General features: G+C 34.7%; 2 protein-coding genes across 2 annotated transcripts; both read right to left on the minus strand.

Moving 5' to 3' along the window:
• Positions 1 to 4247: 4247 nt before the first annotated feature.
• On the minus strand, positions 4248 to 10389 carry LOC105363941 (cytoplasmic dynein 2 light intermediate chain 1). The gene is made up of 5 exons (XM_011501763.1): positions 10292 to 10389; positions 9346 to 9524; positions 7938 to 8264; positions 5469 to 5709; positions 4248 to 4349 (listed from the first exon to the last, which is right to left on the minus strand). The coding sequence occupies exons 1-5, from the start codon at positions 10379 to 10381 to the stop codon at positions 4278 to 4280; spliced, it is 909 nt and encodes a 302-aa protein (XP_011500065.1). The 5' UTR covers positions 10382 to 10389; the 3' UTR covers positions 4248 to 4277.
• Positions 10390 to 12228: 1839 nt separating this feature from the next.
• On the minus strand, positions 12229 to 18061 carry scat (VPS54 subunit of GARP complex scat). Its single transcript, XM_011501764.1, has 13 exons — positions 17687 to 18061; positions 16872 to 17283; positions 16666 to 16792; positions 16409 to 16572; positions 16142 to 16341; positions 15885 to 16070; positions 15685 to 15811; positions 15357 to 15611; positions 14865 to 15266; positions 14499 to 14776; positions 13853 to 14070; positions 13253 to 13469; positions 12229 to 13008 (listed from the first exon to the last, which is right to left on the minus strand). Exons 1-13 carry the CDS (start codon positions 17779 to 17781, stop codon positions 12747 to 12749), a joined length of 2943 nt encoding a protein of 980 aa, XP_011500066.1. The 5' UTR covers positions 17782 to 18061; the 3' UTR covers positions 12229 to 12746.
• Between the last annotated feature and the right edge of the window lie 863 nt (positions 18062 to 18924).

Genomic DNA, 18924 nt, shown 5'->3' on the forward strand with positions numbered 1-18924 from the left:
CAATATATTGCAATTTTTTTTTTGTTATTTTTTTTTTTTTTTTTTTTTTTTTTAAAAACTCTAATTCATGTTTACCTATGAGAAGCTGAATTTTAGCATAATAAGGCCCCATAATTGATCGACATAATTGATAAACGAATTATGGTGCGCAAGTTTTTGCGTGGATTTCGAGAGAAAGAAAAATTTTTGTTGTAAAAAATCCTTGGCATCATTTCGTCGGGGAAAAGATCGTCGACGACGGTAGATAAAAAAAGAAAAAAAAAGAAGAAAAAAAATTTGGCGGAGAGAGGTAAAATCCCTCCAGGGATTCTCCAGCGGTAAACGATCAGCTACGTAAGCGCTTTCCATTTCCATCCCGTTGCTGGTAAAACTCGAAATATAGGTAAAACTTAATTTTCTTCGCACGCCTACCAAGAGGTTCAAACGCGATATCTTTCGACTCAATTTCTTGACGCCTTAATCATTCTTACTGATACACGTGCCATAAAAAAAAAATCGTTCTCAGTAATCGAACACTATATTTTCAAATAAGTATCCCTTAGTTTGGCTGAAATACAGAGTCCGGATGATAAATCGTCTTTTGGCTTGTGGAAAAGTTTATTCGAGGAAGGGCAAGGAAAAGCGCTTTTTATACGAACGCCAACACTTGGGCAAATTATTTTCTAAACTACATTCTTACCAGCTCCATTGCTATTGATTATTCGATAAAAAAACATTATGAAAACTGTAATCAACAACACTTGCAAATCTATAGATGATTCATTAAAAAAAATTCGGCAACATAGTTTTACTTTTTAATGTATTTTCGAAAATCTGTTCTTTTTGTTAAGCTTGACGTAGTAAGCGACACAAAGGATTTGAGTAAATGAATTATAAAATATTGAAAATACTTTTCACAATGTTAGGTTCATTATTTGAAAATGTCATTAAAGCACACAGAAGCACACTTTTATGATATTTGAAAGTCTTTACATCTAAGGGACTGAGTTATATTGATATTTCTATGCAAGTAATATAAATTATTACTTTACCTTTTGACCTCTAAATTAATACGATTGCAATTATATGGATCTTCAGCTCGTATAGAAATTATGGTATCGAAGCTCCTAAACGATACTATAATTAAAATTTGTATCTAAAATTAATCTAGAATTAATCCAAAACCCTAGGAAGCTCAAAGTTTTGTTATGCAACGTTTTCTTGCAACATGTCGCTTTAAAATTTCAACTGCAATTGCCATTAATTAATAATTAATCCCCATTTATCAATTTCTCCTCGTTAAAAATGTACAATTTCAAGCAGAACATTTTTTGTTTGTTTGTTTGTTTGTTTGTTTGTTTTGCTTTTACCAAGGAATATAATTATATAAAAGGCGGCAGAGGTCTGTTTTGATCGTTAGGCAAAGTCCTGCATCACTCGCAAGTAATTTATGTATACGCAAATTACACTTTTTTAAGCATTAAACTTGAATCATTCGTTGGCAAATAGAGGATTTATGAGAGGGATTTATGATGTAGTTTTTCATTAAGACATTGTCATGTCATCGAAGCTATAAAAGTATATAATTTTAGAATATCATTATTAACCAAGTATTTGAGAAAATAAAAATAAAAATACGTGCAAACGGCTTTTAACCTCCTTGGTTCCAAAATTCAATTGCCACTGGATAAAGCATCTTGCTCCGGCCGTTAAAACACACACAAAAAAAAAAAAAAAAAAAACAAAAAAACAAATCTTCTCGACAATAGCTATTGAGACGAGCAAAGCGTAGCTAAGATACGAAAAGCCATCAGCATCGTAAGGAGCATCGTGATTTCGTATGCCGTAATGGATTCTCCGATAACCAAACGGAAGCCAAAAGGAATAAAAAAAATCCCGCTACAACCGCTCCGAAGGCAAAATCAGCTTCTCTCGTATCGCCTGCCTGCATGCCACAGACTGCAGTTCGCTTGCGTTATTTTTATCCGCCATTAACTGTGACGAAATCGCAAATGTACTAATTTAATGTCAGGGAAAAAAGGGAATTTTTATTTTTGAACGATCGACGATTGTGCTCGGAGCCCGAGGGACTGGACCGCGACGGATTTGTCGACGACCAGCAGACGCGAGAAATTACTTCGCGGGATGGACCAGCCGAGCATTAAATTTAATCGAATGCTTGCCGAGTTAATGGCACGATTATTAAGTGACTAGTTGTATTATGAAGTTATATTATTTCATAACGAGATAAAGTGGTGGTAAATACATACACGGCGAATCGAAACTCATTTAACGACAATACAATCGCACTGCCTATAGCGAGCATTAAAACTCGAGTGTTCGTAAATACGTGGGTGAAGGATTTCACATTAACGAACTGTGATATTAAATATAATTTAGTGGTATTTAAATTAAATTAATAGACGATTGTGCTTAAAACACACAATTTTAGTGTAAGTGAGGAGGAACGCTGTGTAATAATACGCTTAACGAGCGCTCGCTAAAATCTGCAAATGCGCGTGCAGGTGCAGTGAACAAAGAACAAATAAACAAAAAACAAAACAAAACAAAACAAAACCAAAAAAAGGAAGAAGAAAAGAGAAAAAATACCAGACAAATTGGGAATTCGAAAGTACTTTATACAATGCATGTAACATACGTAGGTTTGAAGCTACCGCGTGGTGCGAAATCAAACGGTAACGCCAAACGTGATAACGTCAATTGCGTCAGCTTATGAGAGCGAGGGAGAAAGATTGAGAGACAAAGCGAATATGAGAAACGGGGAAAATTCGTCGCCAGGGTGTGATGGAGTTTATCGAGTATAGGGGCACTTTTTCGCGGCAATGAATCGAGGCAGCATAAAAAGTACCAAGGGAGTGGAGCGACTTCATCATCCTTAGGCAAGACAGGAAGGAGTTGCAAGTCCAGGCGGAAGAGACGACGAACGCGGTAGTCGAGCACTGGGGAAGGGCCCCAGCGAAGCGTTTCGATCTCGCTCGAGTAGACAAAAAGCGCCCGACTGCGACGATCCCTCGACCGGGAGCGCCGGAGCCCTCAAGGTCGGGCCGCTCGCGTAGAGGACGGTCACCTTCCTCGACGAGATCGATAGGCCCCCGGGTGTAAGTAAAGTACGTGGGTGCGCGCGCGCCTCCTCCCTGACGGCAATCGATACACACTCACCCGGGCTCTCCTCCTTTTAGGGCCACTGCTCTAGCTCGTCCTCGCTCGTTCGCTCGCTCGCTCGCTGGCTCGTTGGCTCGCACGCGCGCGCGCGCGCGCCTGATGTCCGGGTCCTCGACCACGGGTACGACGCGCGCCTCGTGCCTGTCCGACAACTGCGACGTCGGGCGCTCCGACGCCGACACCGTCACCGTCACCGCCACCGCCACCGCCACCTCCACCGTCACCGCCACCGCCGCTTTCTCCTCCTCGACGCGAGCGCATGCGTCCGGACCCCCGCGAATCGCGCGCGCGCGCACCTAACAATCCACACCGGCCACCTACGCCTTCGAGGCCGCTCGATTCTCCCGCATACGCCGATGTATCGGCCCTACGACGCATCGAGCCCCGCCTCCGGCGTCCCTCATTACTCGGGGCTTGACGCCCGAACGCGTTGCCCTCCACGCGGATAATCCCCGCTTATCCATGCGTCCGTGACTTTTGTCCCCTAACTATTATCGTCTCGCCTTATCCTGACTGGCTTGGTCAGCAAGCTCGCGATTCATCCAGTGGCGCCACCCACGATAATTAAGCGACTGCGAGGAGTCCTTTAAAGAGCTTGTCGAGCCTGGCATCTCGGCCGTGTAGAAAAATTCGAGGGGACGACGGGTTCGCCGATTCGTAAAATTCGAGAAGCGCCGGTCATTCGGCAATTTTTACCGCTCCTTTCGATTTCCATCTCCTGGGGAGTTAATTGGAGCCCGCCTTTAACCACATTACAACTCTCGCATAAACTCAACACTTTGTGCATTGTTATATAATGCCATCTTAATTCTAATTCATATGGTCGATTTGCTGTGAGGTGAGAGATGTCACTGTTGATTGATGTCGGCGTACGAGCGAGAAGCCAATTTGGCCCCATTGACAATTAAATCATTATTGAGGGGTGGGGTGGGGGAATGAGAGCAAATTTCGTGAATCGAGAACGAATGGATTATCCTCGCCAGCCGCAATCCTTGCGATCAATTAATCATGTACTCCCGATGCTTTGGTATTCTCTTGATTTTATTGGTAATATCGAGTTGTTACACAGAATATGTGGAGCGAATAGTCTTGGCAATTGTTGTACTGCGCTCGCATTAGAATGGCTCTGGGATTGGAATATTGGTTGCCGGCCCCTCCATCATATCGCGCAGGGAGACGCTGATTTCCTGAAAGCAAAAACAAAACAAAAAGTAAATAATGTTGTTCGGTATCGTACGATCGTGCCTCGGTCGATTCAGCGACATTTCGTCTGTATATTATAAATTATATTAGTCTAAATTATAAATTATTAACTTTAGCGGTCCTCACTATTAAACGCTCCACACCGTCTTTTCGCCGACTTTTCAGAGACGACAAAATAAGGTTTGCGACATATTTGTTTGTTTTGGGGCTTTTTTTGGGGGCTTTTTAAATCATATTGACATGTCGTTCGCTCGGCGCGATAGCCAAACTCTTTTCTCCAGGATACGAGGAAGCAGAATTTACGGACTGCTTACGATTACTCGAGATTAAGTTTTCGAATGTTTTATGGGTAAATTTGACTTTTAACGATTAATTAAAATTGCTGAAGCACATGGCGGGACTCTTGGTACGAGACTCGGCGAGAGAAATTTAAATAATTTTCACTTCGTGTAATATTTTGTTAAGGTTGGCATTTACGTTACATTAGAATGAATCATCGCGCGCGCGCGTGCGCGCGCAACGCTCAATTAGATTATTCAAAAGGACACTTGTATTTGAATTTAGAACATTGCTCGTAAAGAATAAAGTAAAAATTACAGACGTACGCGCAAATAACGGCATCGACGCTAAAGATAATAATATATCATTGAGAACACAGTTTTCTATGTAAATTGATAATTTGTGCTTCTTGCGCTTAGTTCGTGCGTTGTCAGGATTTCATTATTTTAAGAAAAATCTCTTGCTACGTTACGCAAACACTATTGAAGCGCCATTGTCTCGCGCGACAAAATGCTTTTATTCCAATAAATATGGAACGTGAGAAATTCACATATGATAAAAGACAGGAGAAAATGGCGGACCCGGTGAATGCATCGCTGATTATAATAGGGAGCCACTGAAAATTCAACCAAACGTCCAAAGCGGCCAAGTTATTTTCAAACGCAGTCATCGTTTCGGCAAGCGTAGATTGGGCCTCATCATCCCATTGTCGTCAATTTCCTTCAACGGCGTATTAATTGATGCGCTGGTGCGACATAATCACGGTACCCGATAATCAGGGAATAGTCAGATTGTCGGCGAGAGAGTGAAATTTGTCCACGTACCTGCTCACGCTGGAGTCGCAGTCGATCGATGATCGGCTCGTCGAAGTTCGGGTCGTCGCTCGAGTCCTCGAAGCTCGCCTGCCTCTTCGGGCTCTGGGGGAAGCGCGCCACGTATATCTCCTTAATGACGCTCAAGGCCAGCCGAGACCCGGCCCCGCGGTATTCCAGGTCGATCGCGGCTAAAGAGTCGCTACCCGCTGCCACGTAGAGCGGTTTGTTGTAATCCGTCATGCTTGTCTTCCTTCGCGACACACAAGCGCACACTATTCAGGAACTTCCTCTCGTAAGTGGATAAGGTAAGGTAAGTTTTTCGAGTTTACAGCTATTATTACGTTCTATTACGTGCCGAGCACGCAACACTGTCATTTTAATTTATTTCTAAATTACTTTGCTGATTCATTTGGGAGGATGCAGTGACTGGAAAAGACTAAGATGTGAGCGATTGTGGGTAGTTATTGTGGAACCGTAAAGGGAAAATGGGACTGTAAATTTACATTGGATACGGTATTGATAAATGCATGTGTTTGGTGCTGTTCTGGCCTATTGGCGATAAATGGAAAATCACTTAAAGTTGCATGAACATTTTTCAAATTCGCATTCCGCATTAATACTTATACATTCAATCATTTACCATGCGTCGCGTTCCATTACTATCATTTATAATAAGATGATAAATATATATATATATATATATATATATATATATATATATATACATACATTTCTTTTTATTCTCTTATTCTTGCAATATTTTTTATTTATCTGGTATTAAGGAATATACTTAAAATTTTAATCTATGCTTGTAGTTTTAATTTTAATGTAATATGAAATTAAAGCACTTTTAATAAGAACTTTTTCTTGATAGGCAGATGAAGAAGCTTTATTATTATTATTATTATTATTATTATTATTATTCTTTTTCTTTTTTTTTAAAGAATTATAGCATGATATTCAATTGTTATTTATTTAATAACTGCGATAAAAAAATTTTGCTTACAGACTTTAGTATAAGTAAAGGCCTTGTATTTTGAATTGTACTTAATACAGTTAAATGAATACTGTGTAACCTAGTATTTAGAATTCATCCCTCTCACTTCAGGTAACAATAAATGATTGCTGACGTATTTGGATTTATGATCATTATCGCTATTGATGTCAGTACACTTTTCTGCTCTATGTGATATAGTTTAATAATATGCGAATCTTAATTTATAGATGCCCAATTATACAAAATGTTCAAGCTATTTTTCATATTTTCAGAAAGTAAGACCGTTTAAGACGAATGCAGAATTAATTTTTTATAACGGCTACAATTTGTTTTACTTATTGTATGCGTTATATTTTATGTACGGTGAAAATATATGAAATATATTTATCATGGTGGTGAATTTGTCATGAATAGGCAAACTGTATAAGCGATTAAATATGCAGTAAAATGTTTTGTAATTTATCTATTAATGAGGGAATAATTACTGAGTGACTTCATTTCCATGATTTATATACTAAATATATTAGAAAAATTTCTTCGCGACAATTAAAAAAAATGACATCTGATATATAATAATATCTTTCATTATTTACACAGCATATAACATGGAAAATAATAAATTTATTTATTTAATAATAATATTTTTTTTTTTTTTTTTTTTTTTTTTTTTTTTATAAATTCAATGTATCGACTCGAATCGCAATTGTAGCGCACGTTTTTTATTCAATACTTTTATTTCTGAATTATTTCTGCCCAATGCATTTATCCAATGTATTATCATATTTATCGTTTTAAAGTTGAGTTCAAAATCAATAATTCAGTGGCAGGAAAAAGATGTGAATGTTATTTGTAACAATACATTTTGATTAAAATAGAATAATAAGATGCTTTTAAAGTCGAAGGTTTCCAAATAGATTTTTATTACGATACGAAAATCCTATTATAGATCTGTAAAAAGTTAAATATAACTCAATTTTAAATTAATTAAAAAGTTCAATATTTAGTATTTTTAATAATGTAAACATTTTATTGAAAATTTTACCTTTTATAAAATGAAAAATGTTCATAACTTTATATTACACATTACATTGATCAAATATATATATATATATATATATATATATATATATATTATATATATATAAACAAATGAATATAAGAAAAAATGAAAATATAAGAAAATGATAAACTTATGCAATTTATAGAGTTGAATGTTATTGTTAATAAATGTTATAGAATACACGATATTAGAATAGGTACAAATAGGTTAAACATTAATGTATAATAAATTTTAATACAAATAAGCTCTATATAATATAAATAGAAATTCGATAGAAAATTTTGCCAAGTTTTAATATTGAATTATTCAATCATTTTGACAATACAATTGATGTTATTTAATAAAGCGAACGATTATTGAATAGATTAATCAAACTAAGCGTAAATATCATAGTGAAAATATAAAGTGATAATAATGTTACGTGAATTCTCCTTTGAATCCATAAAGACCGAGAAGCTCCTTCGTCTTCCTTAGCAACTGCGAGTCCTTGGCCGAGTGATAATGCAAAGTGGCCCCAAGCACGTGAGCCACCGCCCTCAATATTTGTCCTATGAATTCTCTGTCGACGCCTTCGAAATCCCGGAAATTGTCGTACCTACCGCCAATGAGGCAGAGTCTCAGAGGAAAAAGATCCGCGACCGATTCCATCTCGCTCCCTTTCCCTTTCATCTGCTCCCTCAGACTATTCAGCTTGCGCTCCTTTAATTTCTCCATGACATCCGGAGGGTAGCTCTCCTTCAGGACGTTACTGTCGAAGATTGTCATTGGGTTTCAGCTATCATAAAATATTGCTCATCGATAATGAAAAATCATTCTTGCATTTCCATATTGACTTGATTATGAAAATGTATAAAAGGCTTAATAATCAGCAGCTTAGCATTTCCTTACGTACCTTTAAGAATCGTGTGTTTCTATATAATTTCTATTTTTATAAATTATGAGTTAATGTTGACTTCTTGCCGCAAGCATAGATTGGTAAGAAATTTATATTCCTATCACGCAATTCTTCAAATTCTCTCCATTATATTTCTTTAATCTTTTTGATATGTATTTGATATCGCGTTGCTGTGATGTTTTCTACCGTAAGGAGTTTGTGTTTTTTCTATCGTACAGCACGTACTCATGAACAGGAAATGCAGTTAGTGAGAAAGAACCCGTAACTATTCTCTCACTTGTCCCGAGTATTTTTTTTCTAGCATACCAAAAAACTTTTCCGGAACAGCTGGCAAATGAATTAATCTCGAGATGTTTTTAGATATGAAGTATTTTATACGCAGTCTTAAATAACTATTATATATATCTTAGTTAAGTCGAAGACTAATTTTTTCATTCATTTTGCTTGAAAATTCAGAATTTATTGCTCCGTATGTGACTACGATAACAAAAAAGAAAAAAAGAAAGAAAAAAATTCGTTACATGGATATTTTATTATTATGTCGTAAAGTAGAAAAATTATAAAATTGTTATATAAATCTTATTAAATATTGCTGAAACGAGTTCTCTTCTTAATAATCTTTATTTCGGAATAAAATAGAATAATACGAGGGTGAGGTGAACTGCGTTATATCGTTATATATTAAGTAAGATTCTTGAACGACAGAGCGACACTTACGACATTTACGTACAAAGTTCTAAAAAATAAAGAATTTAATCAAAGCTATTTTCAACAATAACATTAAATAGCAATTAAAATGAAATCGAATTTTAATTTTAAATCATTTTATATTTCCAAGAAAACTTGATAACGTATTTTCAATTTGAATTCATGATCGATCAAGGTGTTTTTAAAGTTTGAATTTTTATCCTTGTCTATCGCATCTGTAATGTACCTCAAGATTGTCAGGCACTCTTCCAAATAATTCCATAGGATCGCAGGTTTTCTCAGATCTAACATTATCATGATCGTCGTGTGATGTGGCAAATGACTTAAAGAACATCCTGACAGAGCGCTACGTATTATGTGACTATTTAAAGATGCGACTTCCCATATATGTACGATGTCCTTCACCTGATTAAATTTATAATTACATAAAATGAAAAACAATTGCATTGTATATTAATTTTTCGAAAAGAAATGTTAAGAAATACAAGAAAAAAATTTAATACTGCAACCCATTAACGCGATAATGACATTTGATAAGCAGGTAAATGAAATATCACTATATGTAAATTATATAATAGGAATGTATATTTAGAACAACGAGATTAAGTGGCTCGGCTCAAAATATTTCATTAATTTCAACAAAATTTCATAGTAGCAAATAATTATAAATGCACAACAATTGTAATTGAAAATTAAATACAAACTAAATCGAATATATAGAGATTGTATTATGGCTTTTAGTATTAGTATTTTACATGTAATATTCTCCAGATTTTAAAAGTATTTTTAATTAAATATTTCATTTATGCAAATCATTTTATTGTTTCTTAATCTAATGACCCAAATAGGGCTTGATAATTCATCAATATTTAATACATTGAACGTTTGAAAATTACAAAATTACAAAAATTTAGTGTGTATTTGAATACTCATATATTATTATATATGATATTATATATATATACATATAATACTCATATATTCATTATACTCACTATAATAAATTCGTCGAATAATAATTTTAATATTTATAAATATATCAATAATTTCATGTAATTTGTGAGAAAAAAATTATTGTTATATTTTTATAATATTTCTTCGCAGCTTGCATATATATATATATATATATATATATATATATATATATTATATTAAAAATTTATAATGCTTACCAAACTTTTTCCTGCTTTTCTTCCATAATAATAATCCATCACAATAGTCGGTTTCGGCGAATCTTCTCTTTCTAAAAACCGATGCACCATTGTCGTTTTCCCCTATAATACATGCAATACATATGTTTTTTCTACTTTTACATCGCGAAATATTGTTCAAAATTTTATCTTTTATCTTATTTTTTTTTTCATAGAAATTTTTATTGTTCATAAATTCATTAACTTTCAATAATTTAATAATTATTTATTTGCGTTTAATATTTACACTGGACTAATAAATTGAATTCTCGATAATATTATGTAAAAATTTTGAATTCGAATATACTTTTATAAATAGTATTGTAGCTCGTATTATAATTATTATTTATAAGATCTATTGCTCATCGATTACATTCTGAATTATTGGACAATCCGTATAAGAATTAACGAAATGTCAGTTTATTCGCTAAAATACTTGCCACTCCTTTGGGTCCAATAATAATAATTGATTTATCATGACTTTCATGTGTATTAGTAACTTCTTGAATGGTACTTCTTAAAAAAGATTCTGCAGAATCATCTTGATTGCTATATTCAAATTTATCAATAATAACATCGATATACGTATAATAGTAAAATACTTTTCCTATTTTACGAAATGCTTTTACGTAAGGATAATTATTTTAAAAATTTTATTAAAGCCAAGATAAATTATTAAAATACAATGGATAAAAGAAATAAGCGAATTAAGGAAATTATTAACGAGTCCTTAACAATTACTATGGGCATAATTTTATACTAAAAATTATTTACTAGAAGCTTAATTTATGTTCTACGGAAAAAATACTTTATGAATATATGTAAATAAAAATATTATAAGTTACATAATAAAGACTTTTAAATTGTTAATGTAAAAAAAAATTAAATATTTAGTGCAAGGATTGGACGATTTTATTAAATTCGAGACTTTTAAATTATGAAAATACTTACACCTCGATACCCGACATATTAAAAAAATACTAAAAATACGCTTCCTAATAACAATGTGGAATTTATTTTACGGAAACTGATTGTTACTCTATAGCGAACTACCTGTTTTCGTATACGTTACCATGGAAGCAGGGAACCAATCTTCATTCCATTATAAAACTCCAAAGACATAATAATAATAATAATAATAATAATAATAATAATAATAGTATTAGTAGTAATGTTATTATGAAAATAAAAAATACTAAAATTTGTTAAAATAAGTTAAAAAACAAAAAAAAAAACACCGTACTACGTATATTTATATGCAATGTATAAGTTGGTAATGCATTTGTACATTAATTACAAGTGAAGAGAGATATTAAGTAGTAGATTTTTTACTCGACTAAATTTTTGTTTTTTGTAGATTTTTTTTATTTGACGTGCAGTGTACACACGACAGCGATACAAGGAAGTTGATCAGTCTTAAAAATAAATCTTCAAAGAGATTTATTTTCTCTCGAGAATATCTCAAGTGTGTGCCAGAAAATTGATTAACTATTAATTATCATAAATAATGAATGAATTTTTTAAACTCTCGTGTGCTTATTTTAATATAATGGAATAAATGTTAAGACTACATCATTTTACGTTGGGTCATTTCGTGCATTTATTTCATCTATATATATATATATATATATATATATATATATATATTTGTTTTTTTTTTTTTTTTTTTTTTTGTTATAGATTTAAATTTAATCTTATTTATCTGTTATTTACATCATAGACTAGAGAACAAATAAAATATTAAATAGTAAAAACGGAATGATTAATCAATTAATTCCATTAAACTAACTCGATAAAATTGTTCTTCAGTTTTTCCAATCAACATATTTTACAATTACTTTGATGACAATATTTTAATTATAAAATCACAATGGTACAATCATTAAACTAAACAGAACAAAAAAAAAGAAAAAAAAACAAAAAACAAAAAACAAAAAAAAACACGAAATGAACGAACGTTGTGCAAACATCACAATGGCAGTGAATTAAGGACTTTCGTACTTTATGACTACTGCTATCGTTATTATTAATCTCATGTTAAGAGCAATATGAGAAGCATTTTAAAGTTATTTATACATATTTTGGTCCAGGTAGTACCTCATTTCGTGTTTTTATTTTGTTTTGTTTGTTTTATTTGTTTTGTTTTAAATTTCATTCTATGCATTTCAGTCTGAATTAATATAAGGTTTTAGAAGCTAATTACACAGCGTCCAAGTAATTAGGCAAATTTTCTCGAGTCATGTAACATTTCTTGTGTTTTATAAGTATTTATAATAATAAAATTACAGCTACACCAGCACTTTAAAATGAACAATTTGTATCTACAATTCCGTTAGCAATATTTCAGCACTGTGAAAACATCAGAAATTGTCAATGGTCATCTATTTCTGTGATACTTGATGGCATCGATAATGCAATACACAACACGTTCTGCATGTTATCTAGTCCAAACATTATCTAAACAATCGTTACTCAATTCCTCAGCTGGCAAAACCTTCAAATTTCGCAGGGTTTCGAGATAGAAAGTCAATTCGGATGTAACGACTCCATGCTGCGGACCACCATTATTAACAATATTCATATTCGCTAATTGCTCTCTTAATTTATCCTTAAACGATGTGTTCACTGTTCTGTACAGTTCTTGCACTTCGTCGTTTGGAAGAATACCAGATACTGCCTCGTGGAGTTTAACCAAATGTCTGAAAGTGTCGTATAGTATACATGTAATTATGTTTATTAATAATAAGGTAATAAAATTTAGTAGGCTAAAGTGAATACATACAATGTCAGATAGGCGAGCATTAAATATTTTTTAAAAAATAAAAGAGACTTTGTATGAGTGTAGTAAAAGTAAAAAATATACAAGAAACAGATGAAATTAATAATAATTCACATTACGTCTTATGTTATTTATCGAGCACTCGCTCATTATTATTTACAAACCTAGAAATATTTCTGAATGATTGAGATGGTACTGGTGGCTTAGCAACCCAACTAGCGATCTGACCTCCCAGAAGGTCGTCCACAATTGTTAATATTTTTCCTTCGATCTCGTGAATATGAGAGCGAATATCTCTTTCAACTGTATCCAGCAAAGCAACTCCTCCGCTTATACTAGTTAGACCTATGACACTATTATTAGAATTCTGTTCTGCCAGAGCTGTCGGAAAAAAAAAAGAAAAAAAAAAAAAAATAAGAAAAAGAAAAGAAAGTAAAATGATTATTAAAATAAATAAAATGCACGATATGACGACCGATGAATCATTACATTGACTATTATCTTATGCCATTCAATTTTGTATTTTTATTTATTCAGTCGACATTTGATATGAAATTCTAGACAATACTATTAAAATAGAATATACAATAAAAAATAAAAAGTGAGTAACCGTTTTCTTTTTTTTTCTACGCATCGCATAGAATGTGACAAATAAGTGGCAAAAATCTCAAAAATTAATTCTACTGAATTATATATACATGCATCGAATGCATAATTAAAGAAGCTGTAGCTTTGTCATTAATAAGCAAAAAACTTGAATATACCTTGAAAATGTGCTTTAACAAATGGCATTAACCATAGTACCAGCTTTAAGCTTCGACTTGCTAAAACAAGTATTATGCTAGTAATAGTTTTGAGTCCTGCCACTTGTAAGGCGCCAGCGCCCAGTACAAGCTGATAACAACGAGAATTGTAGTGACGCAATAACTCGGCCAATTGACGTCGAATCATTCCCGATAAAGCCGATAATTCACTAGCGGTTCTGTATGTACATAAAGTAGAAATATTATATACTGAGAATGTAATTACATCAAAGGTTCTTTTCATTCTTTATTTTCAGTGGGCTGATGGAATGTTGGGCACTGTGCCGATTAAGGCGGTGTTAAGAATTTCCACACTAAGCACGAAGTTTTTAAAATAAATTAATATCCACGGAGAATTAATTTTACATGCAATCCATTTCGCTAACAATTTAAATCAGTATTGTTACATTTAAACAAAGGACAGAAAAACCAAAACAAAACCAAACAAAACAAAAAAAGTCAAAAAATAACAGAGTATTGAAGTATGCTATTATTACTGAAATTCTTACTAATACTTATGAAGTTTAATATTAAATGCTATATTATGGGAATGAATATGAATATTTATATTCTTCGTTAATTAATTCACATTTTAAATTTTGCATACCTGCAATACTCGTGGATAATTTGAATCAATACGAGAACAGTCCCTACTACAGCATACTTTTCATCCCCAATGTATACAATATTCATAGACTTGTTACACTGATTTATATCTGAAATGCATAATTCGTAGGGGAAGCATTCGTTTTTGTAAATATACGTAACAAGAGCTTGGAATTCCGGTGGAACATCAGCTTGCTTCCATTTTTCTGAATCAAGCACGTGGTTTAATTTAATTTTCCGTTCTGTATGCATTTTCTGCACAAACTTACTCGCCTGGGCCTGTACAAGCAAAAAATTTACATTTACACACGAGAAATCGTATAAATAATCGTATATGATAACAAGTTTTATCAAACACAGTCTCTACCTTAAAAACACAACGAAGGGAGATGCATTGCTTTCCACACAATTTCTCACAAGTTTCCGTAAAATTCTCCACGATATTAGCCAATTTACAAACTTGGGCTGTCGTAGCCCTCTCGCTCAGCCAGGACTTATCCGTCCAATTCGTTAATTCTTTATCCGTAGATTTATTTGATGACATCTCGATTTTTTCTTTCTCACTTTCACTGGGACTTGCGGAAACCAGATTTCCCAATCGTTCATGACAATAGTCGCATATAGACGTAAGCATGTCCACCAATTTCGTAGTCACGCGCACGTGATCGTCATCTAGCAAAAGTCGATCGATCAAGCAGGATTCGTTCGTTTTGTCGGCTGATTTTCCAGCTGCCAAATCCGCAGTGTCGCGCATAACATTATGAACGGCCTGAAATGTCGAAACATTTTGAGAAATAATTGCAACTTCAGCGTCGACTGCCCTGTCTACCTCGATTTTACGATTAATCAATATCTTTACCTTAATTCGATATAAAAGTGATGTCAGTGATTGTATTGTATTGTCTAAAAGCTTTAATCTTTCTGTGAGAGAAAGGCTGCCAACTTCAAGAGCAGCTGCTTGTTGATCGCTGCAGCAATCGCTGTCAGCTAATGCTTCGATGACACGTTGTTTGGTTACTGCTCTCACTGTTGTCATCGCTTCCTCTTTGTACGTGTCTATAAATTGGAAATTCTTCTGGCGCAAGAGTCCCGAGATTATAGAAATAAGCTTATCCTATGGAGTAATTGGCAAATGAGATATAATGATTAAGCAAATGATGTGTTTATTGAATTTTATCGAGCCTCACCCCATCCAGTACGGTATTATCTCCAACTAATGGTCTGTTTAGATCTGCCGTCGCGTACCTTTCAAACTCTGTGTGGAGCATTTTGTTGATTAATTTCTCCATTTCTAATAACTGTGGACCCAAATGCCTATCGGAGACAAAATAATAATTTCCATTCATTGGACATTGATAAAGAATTTTTCATTTTGTCGGATAATTACCGAAAACTGTGAATTCCATTTAATTCTTGTAGTAAAATTTCTTGCGTTGTGGAAATAACATCTAAGGCAGCTACGTAATCTGGCGTTGACAGCAACGATTGAATCATTGGCTGACTTTGATGGACCGTCGCTATAAGCTTCAGTTTTTCTTGCACTATCGAGTGATTGGACCGTTTGCGTTCCAATCTAGAAAATCAAATATCACATTACTGACTTTTACGTAGTGAAATTATAATTTGAATCTGAACAGCTCTTACCTTAAAACTTCTAAAGAATTTTCAACGGGATTTTTATCGATATCATGAATACTTTGTCGAAGAGCCTTTAAAACTGTAATGGTTTGGGTTAATTGTTCCATTAAAACATCGTGCGAAGTCATAGCGTGGAAAAATGCTTGTGATTTAGATGCCACTTGTTCCGCAATTTTAATTTCCACGATATCCAAATAATGAGTAAGCTAAATCGAAAGTTATTTTTCAGTGGTACGTTATATATTGAATACGTAATGGATGTTAGGTACGTACCTTTTCTTGCATTTGTTTCACATTTGTGCCTATTTGCTTCCCTTCGCCAAGCAATCCATCCTTTGAGAAAGTGAAAACATTGTCAAAATTTTTCTTCTCCGAAAGATCCAAACTGGGATTTAAAAAGTATTTTGGTATATTCTTCAAATCGAATAGCGAATGATCTGCAAAATACAAAAATTGTTTTATAGTTATAAGAGCTTAGATTTGTTTAAATAACCTCCAATTTCATTATCCAGTATTAAAATCTACAGTACCTATTGGTCCATTATTAATATTAAACGATTTAACTTTTTTAAGATTAGGAAAATTTTGTAGCAATTCGTGCGGCGAAGCTGCTGGAAGATTAGCAGTTGAATTTAAACGCTTATGCTTACGATACCTCTGTAAAAATCAAATAATTAAGGATAGCGAGAAGTTAAAGAATAACAATAATATTTATTAGGTTCGTTAAGACACATACCCGAGCTATCTTCTTCAAATAAGATTCCAAATGATGCACGGTAATGTCAGGTAGATAGGAGCACTTTGGAATTTCCACTTTTTCAATAAATGAGTCACCCCATGTCTTTGTGAAAAAATTACTTTGTTTTCCCTTATTGGGATCGTTAAGCACAGCTGGTAAATTTTGAGAAGCAGAGTAGACTGACCAAGAAGCGCACGAGGCAGCAGCTAACTGCCCGTTGGTCTTCTTCTGCTGCTGCTGCTGCTGCTGTTGCTGCTGCTGTTGCTGCATCGTTGCGTGCTTGATAACATGGGCTATGTAATCCTTGTCAGAGACTCCTTCCACCGGAAGACTAGAGCAGACACCATTGTAACCGTAATGACAGACGAAGGAACCACCCTCTTGGCTGCAGTGTCGTTCGCGTAAATGCCTAAAAGCATTTCAACAGTGACATTTCAACAGTACATTGGTCAGGTAATCTGGCTGGGCTATGTGTGTTGCTTCTAGGTTAAGTCACAATGGGGCAGAGCATGAATAAGCCAATAATATCCGTGTCACTGTAGCGGTTCATAGGCGTGTGGCCGCGTAACAACCTGATTAAATGAAAAAAAGAATAAAAAAAAAAAAAAAAAAAAAAAAAAAAAAAAAAAATAATAAATTCTCATAATAATAGATGAGAAGGCGAGGGAGGATGGGCAAACCGAAGGACGGAAGGACGGGAGAACAAGAGGAGATAACGTTTGCGGAGGTAACTTTACTTAAAATTGCAGTCGAATGTCAAGCTGTCGAATAGAGTTAAAAGGGGCAAAGCAAAGACACTGGAATATAGCCACCTTACGAAATCTTGGATATGCTTCAATGGGAGGTTAGCACAGTGCTCGCAGGGCAGTACCGTCGCAACCGCTTCTGCCGTGAAGATTCTTGCCATTTTCCGAGCCTCCAGCTGTTCGCGCTCGCGGCGGGCGCTCGCTTTTCCTCTCCGCCGTCTCTCCCTCACCCCGCCGCGCGCTAATTCACCCGCTCGGTAGCTTGATGAAGCTTGCGAGAAGCCCGAGTACGTGGACTTGTTGGTAGGAAAGTCCTGGCGGAATTGTATCTCTCGTCGGCGACTCGCCTACATCGCGCTCGACGCTTATTATCGGCTGCCACGACGTCCCATCTGCACGGCCTATCGGGAATTACGGTCCGGCGAAGTGGTGGCGGGGGCGCCGGGGGCGACGGGGCCAACGGGAACAGTCCGACTGCGGTCGAGCTCGACGTCGTCGCGGTTCCAGTTCCTCCAACTCCAACGGCTCCACCTGACTCCTCAACGAATGACGTCCACCATTTATTTACACGCACCCATCAAGATACGCGTTTCTTAAACCATTTGCGTCTCTATCTTTATCTCTATGTTCAAATATTATTACACACGCGCTTCCCTTCGTTTTATTTTGTGATTATTATTGTCGTTAGCGTTGCCGCTGTCGTTAGTATTATCGTTGCTGCACTTTGGATTTCCTTTCTCTCCTTCTCTTCTTCGATCCATTCATACTTCCATCTCTGCATGCTGCAATTATTTTTCTACAACTGAATGCCTAATATTTCATTTATTCGTCCTACCTTTGGAGTCGACTCCCTGCACTTGCATATTTCACAAAATGTCATTTATATCGAAGTGAATTGTAATAGCCTTGCGGTCAATAAAAATTAAAACGAGCCACGGCTATTTCGTTTATTCATTAAACTATTTGAACTATCTACGAATTAATCGCATATTAAGTATAATTGCATTGATTTAAGGCTTCGTTGGCCGCCAGTTAATTAATTAGTTGTAATAGTTGATCGTTTCTAATATTGTCCGGTGATTAATTTTAATTGAAAAATTAACGTAAATGTCGATTTCTCGATAAGTTGACAAAATGAAGAGGTTTAGAATTCAAGGCGAACTATTATTGATTATTACAGTTGTTAATAATCCCACAACGTCCGACCAAATACTTTGTTTATGAAACACTAATTACTTAATAACGCATAAATTGCAATAAAAAAACGAGAATTGTATTTTATTATAAAATATATATGTGCACTT

This window comes from Ceratosolen solmsi, unplaced genomic scaffold (assembly GCF_000503995.2).
Source record: "Ceratosolen solmsi marchali unplaced genomic scaffold, CerSol_1.0 scaffold23, whole genome shotgun sequence".
Classification (NCBI taxonomy): Eukaryota; Metazoa; Arthropoda; class Insecta; order Hymenoptera; family Agaonidae; genus Ceratosolen; species Ceratosolen solmsi.

Coding starts and splice junctions, on each gene's coding strand:
- scat (XM_011501764.1), bottom strand. CDS start 17,781: ATGGCAAGAATCTTCACGGCAGAAGCGGTTGCGACGGTACTGCCCTGC. Junction 16,573..16,665: donor TATTAATAATGGACCAATAG/GTACTGTAGATT, acceptor TGTATTTTGCAG/ATCATTCGCTATTCGATTTG. Junction 13,470..13,852: donor TGTTAAAGCACATTTTCAAG/GTATATTCAAGT, acceptor TTTTTCCGACAG/CTCTGGCAGAACAGAATTCT.
- LOC105363941 (XM_011501763.1), bottom strand. CDS start 10,381: ATGGTGCATCGGTTTTTAGAAAGAGAAGATTCGCCGAAACCGACTATT. Junction 9,525..10,291: donor GAAAAGCAGGAAAAAGTTTG/GTAAGCATTATA, acceptor AAATTTAATCAG/GTGAAGGACATCGTACATAT. Junction 8,265..9,345: donor GAGTGCCTGACAATCTTGAG/GTACATTACAGA, acceptor AATCTTCGACAG/TAACGTCCTGAAGGAGAGCT.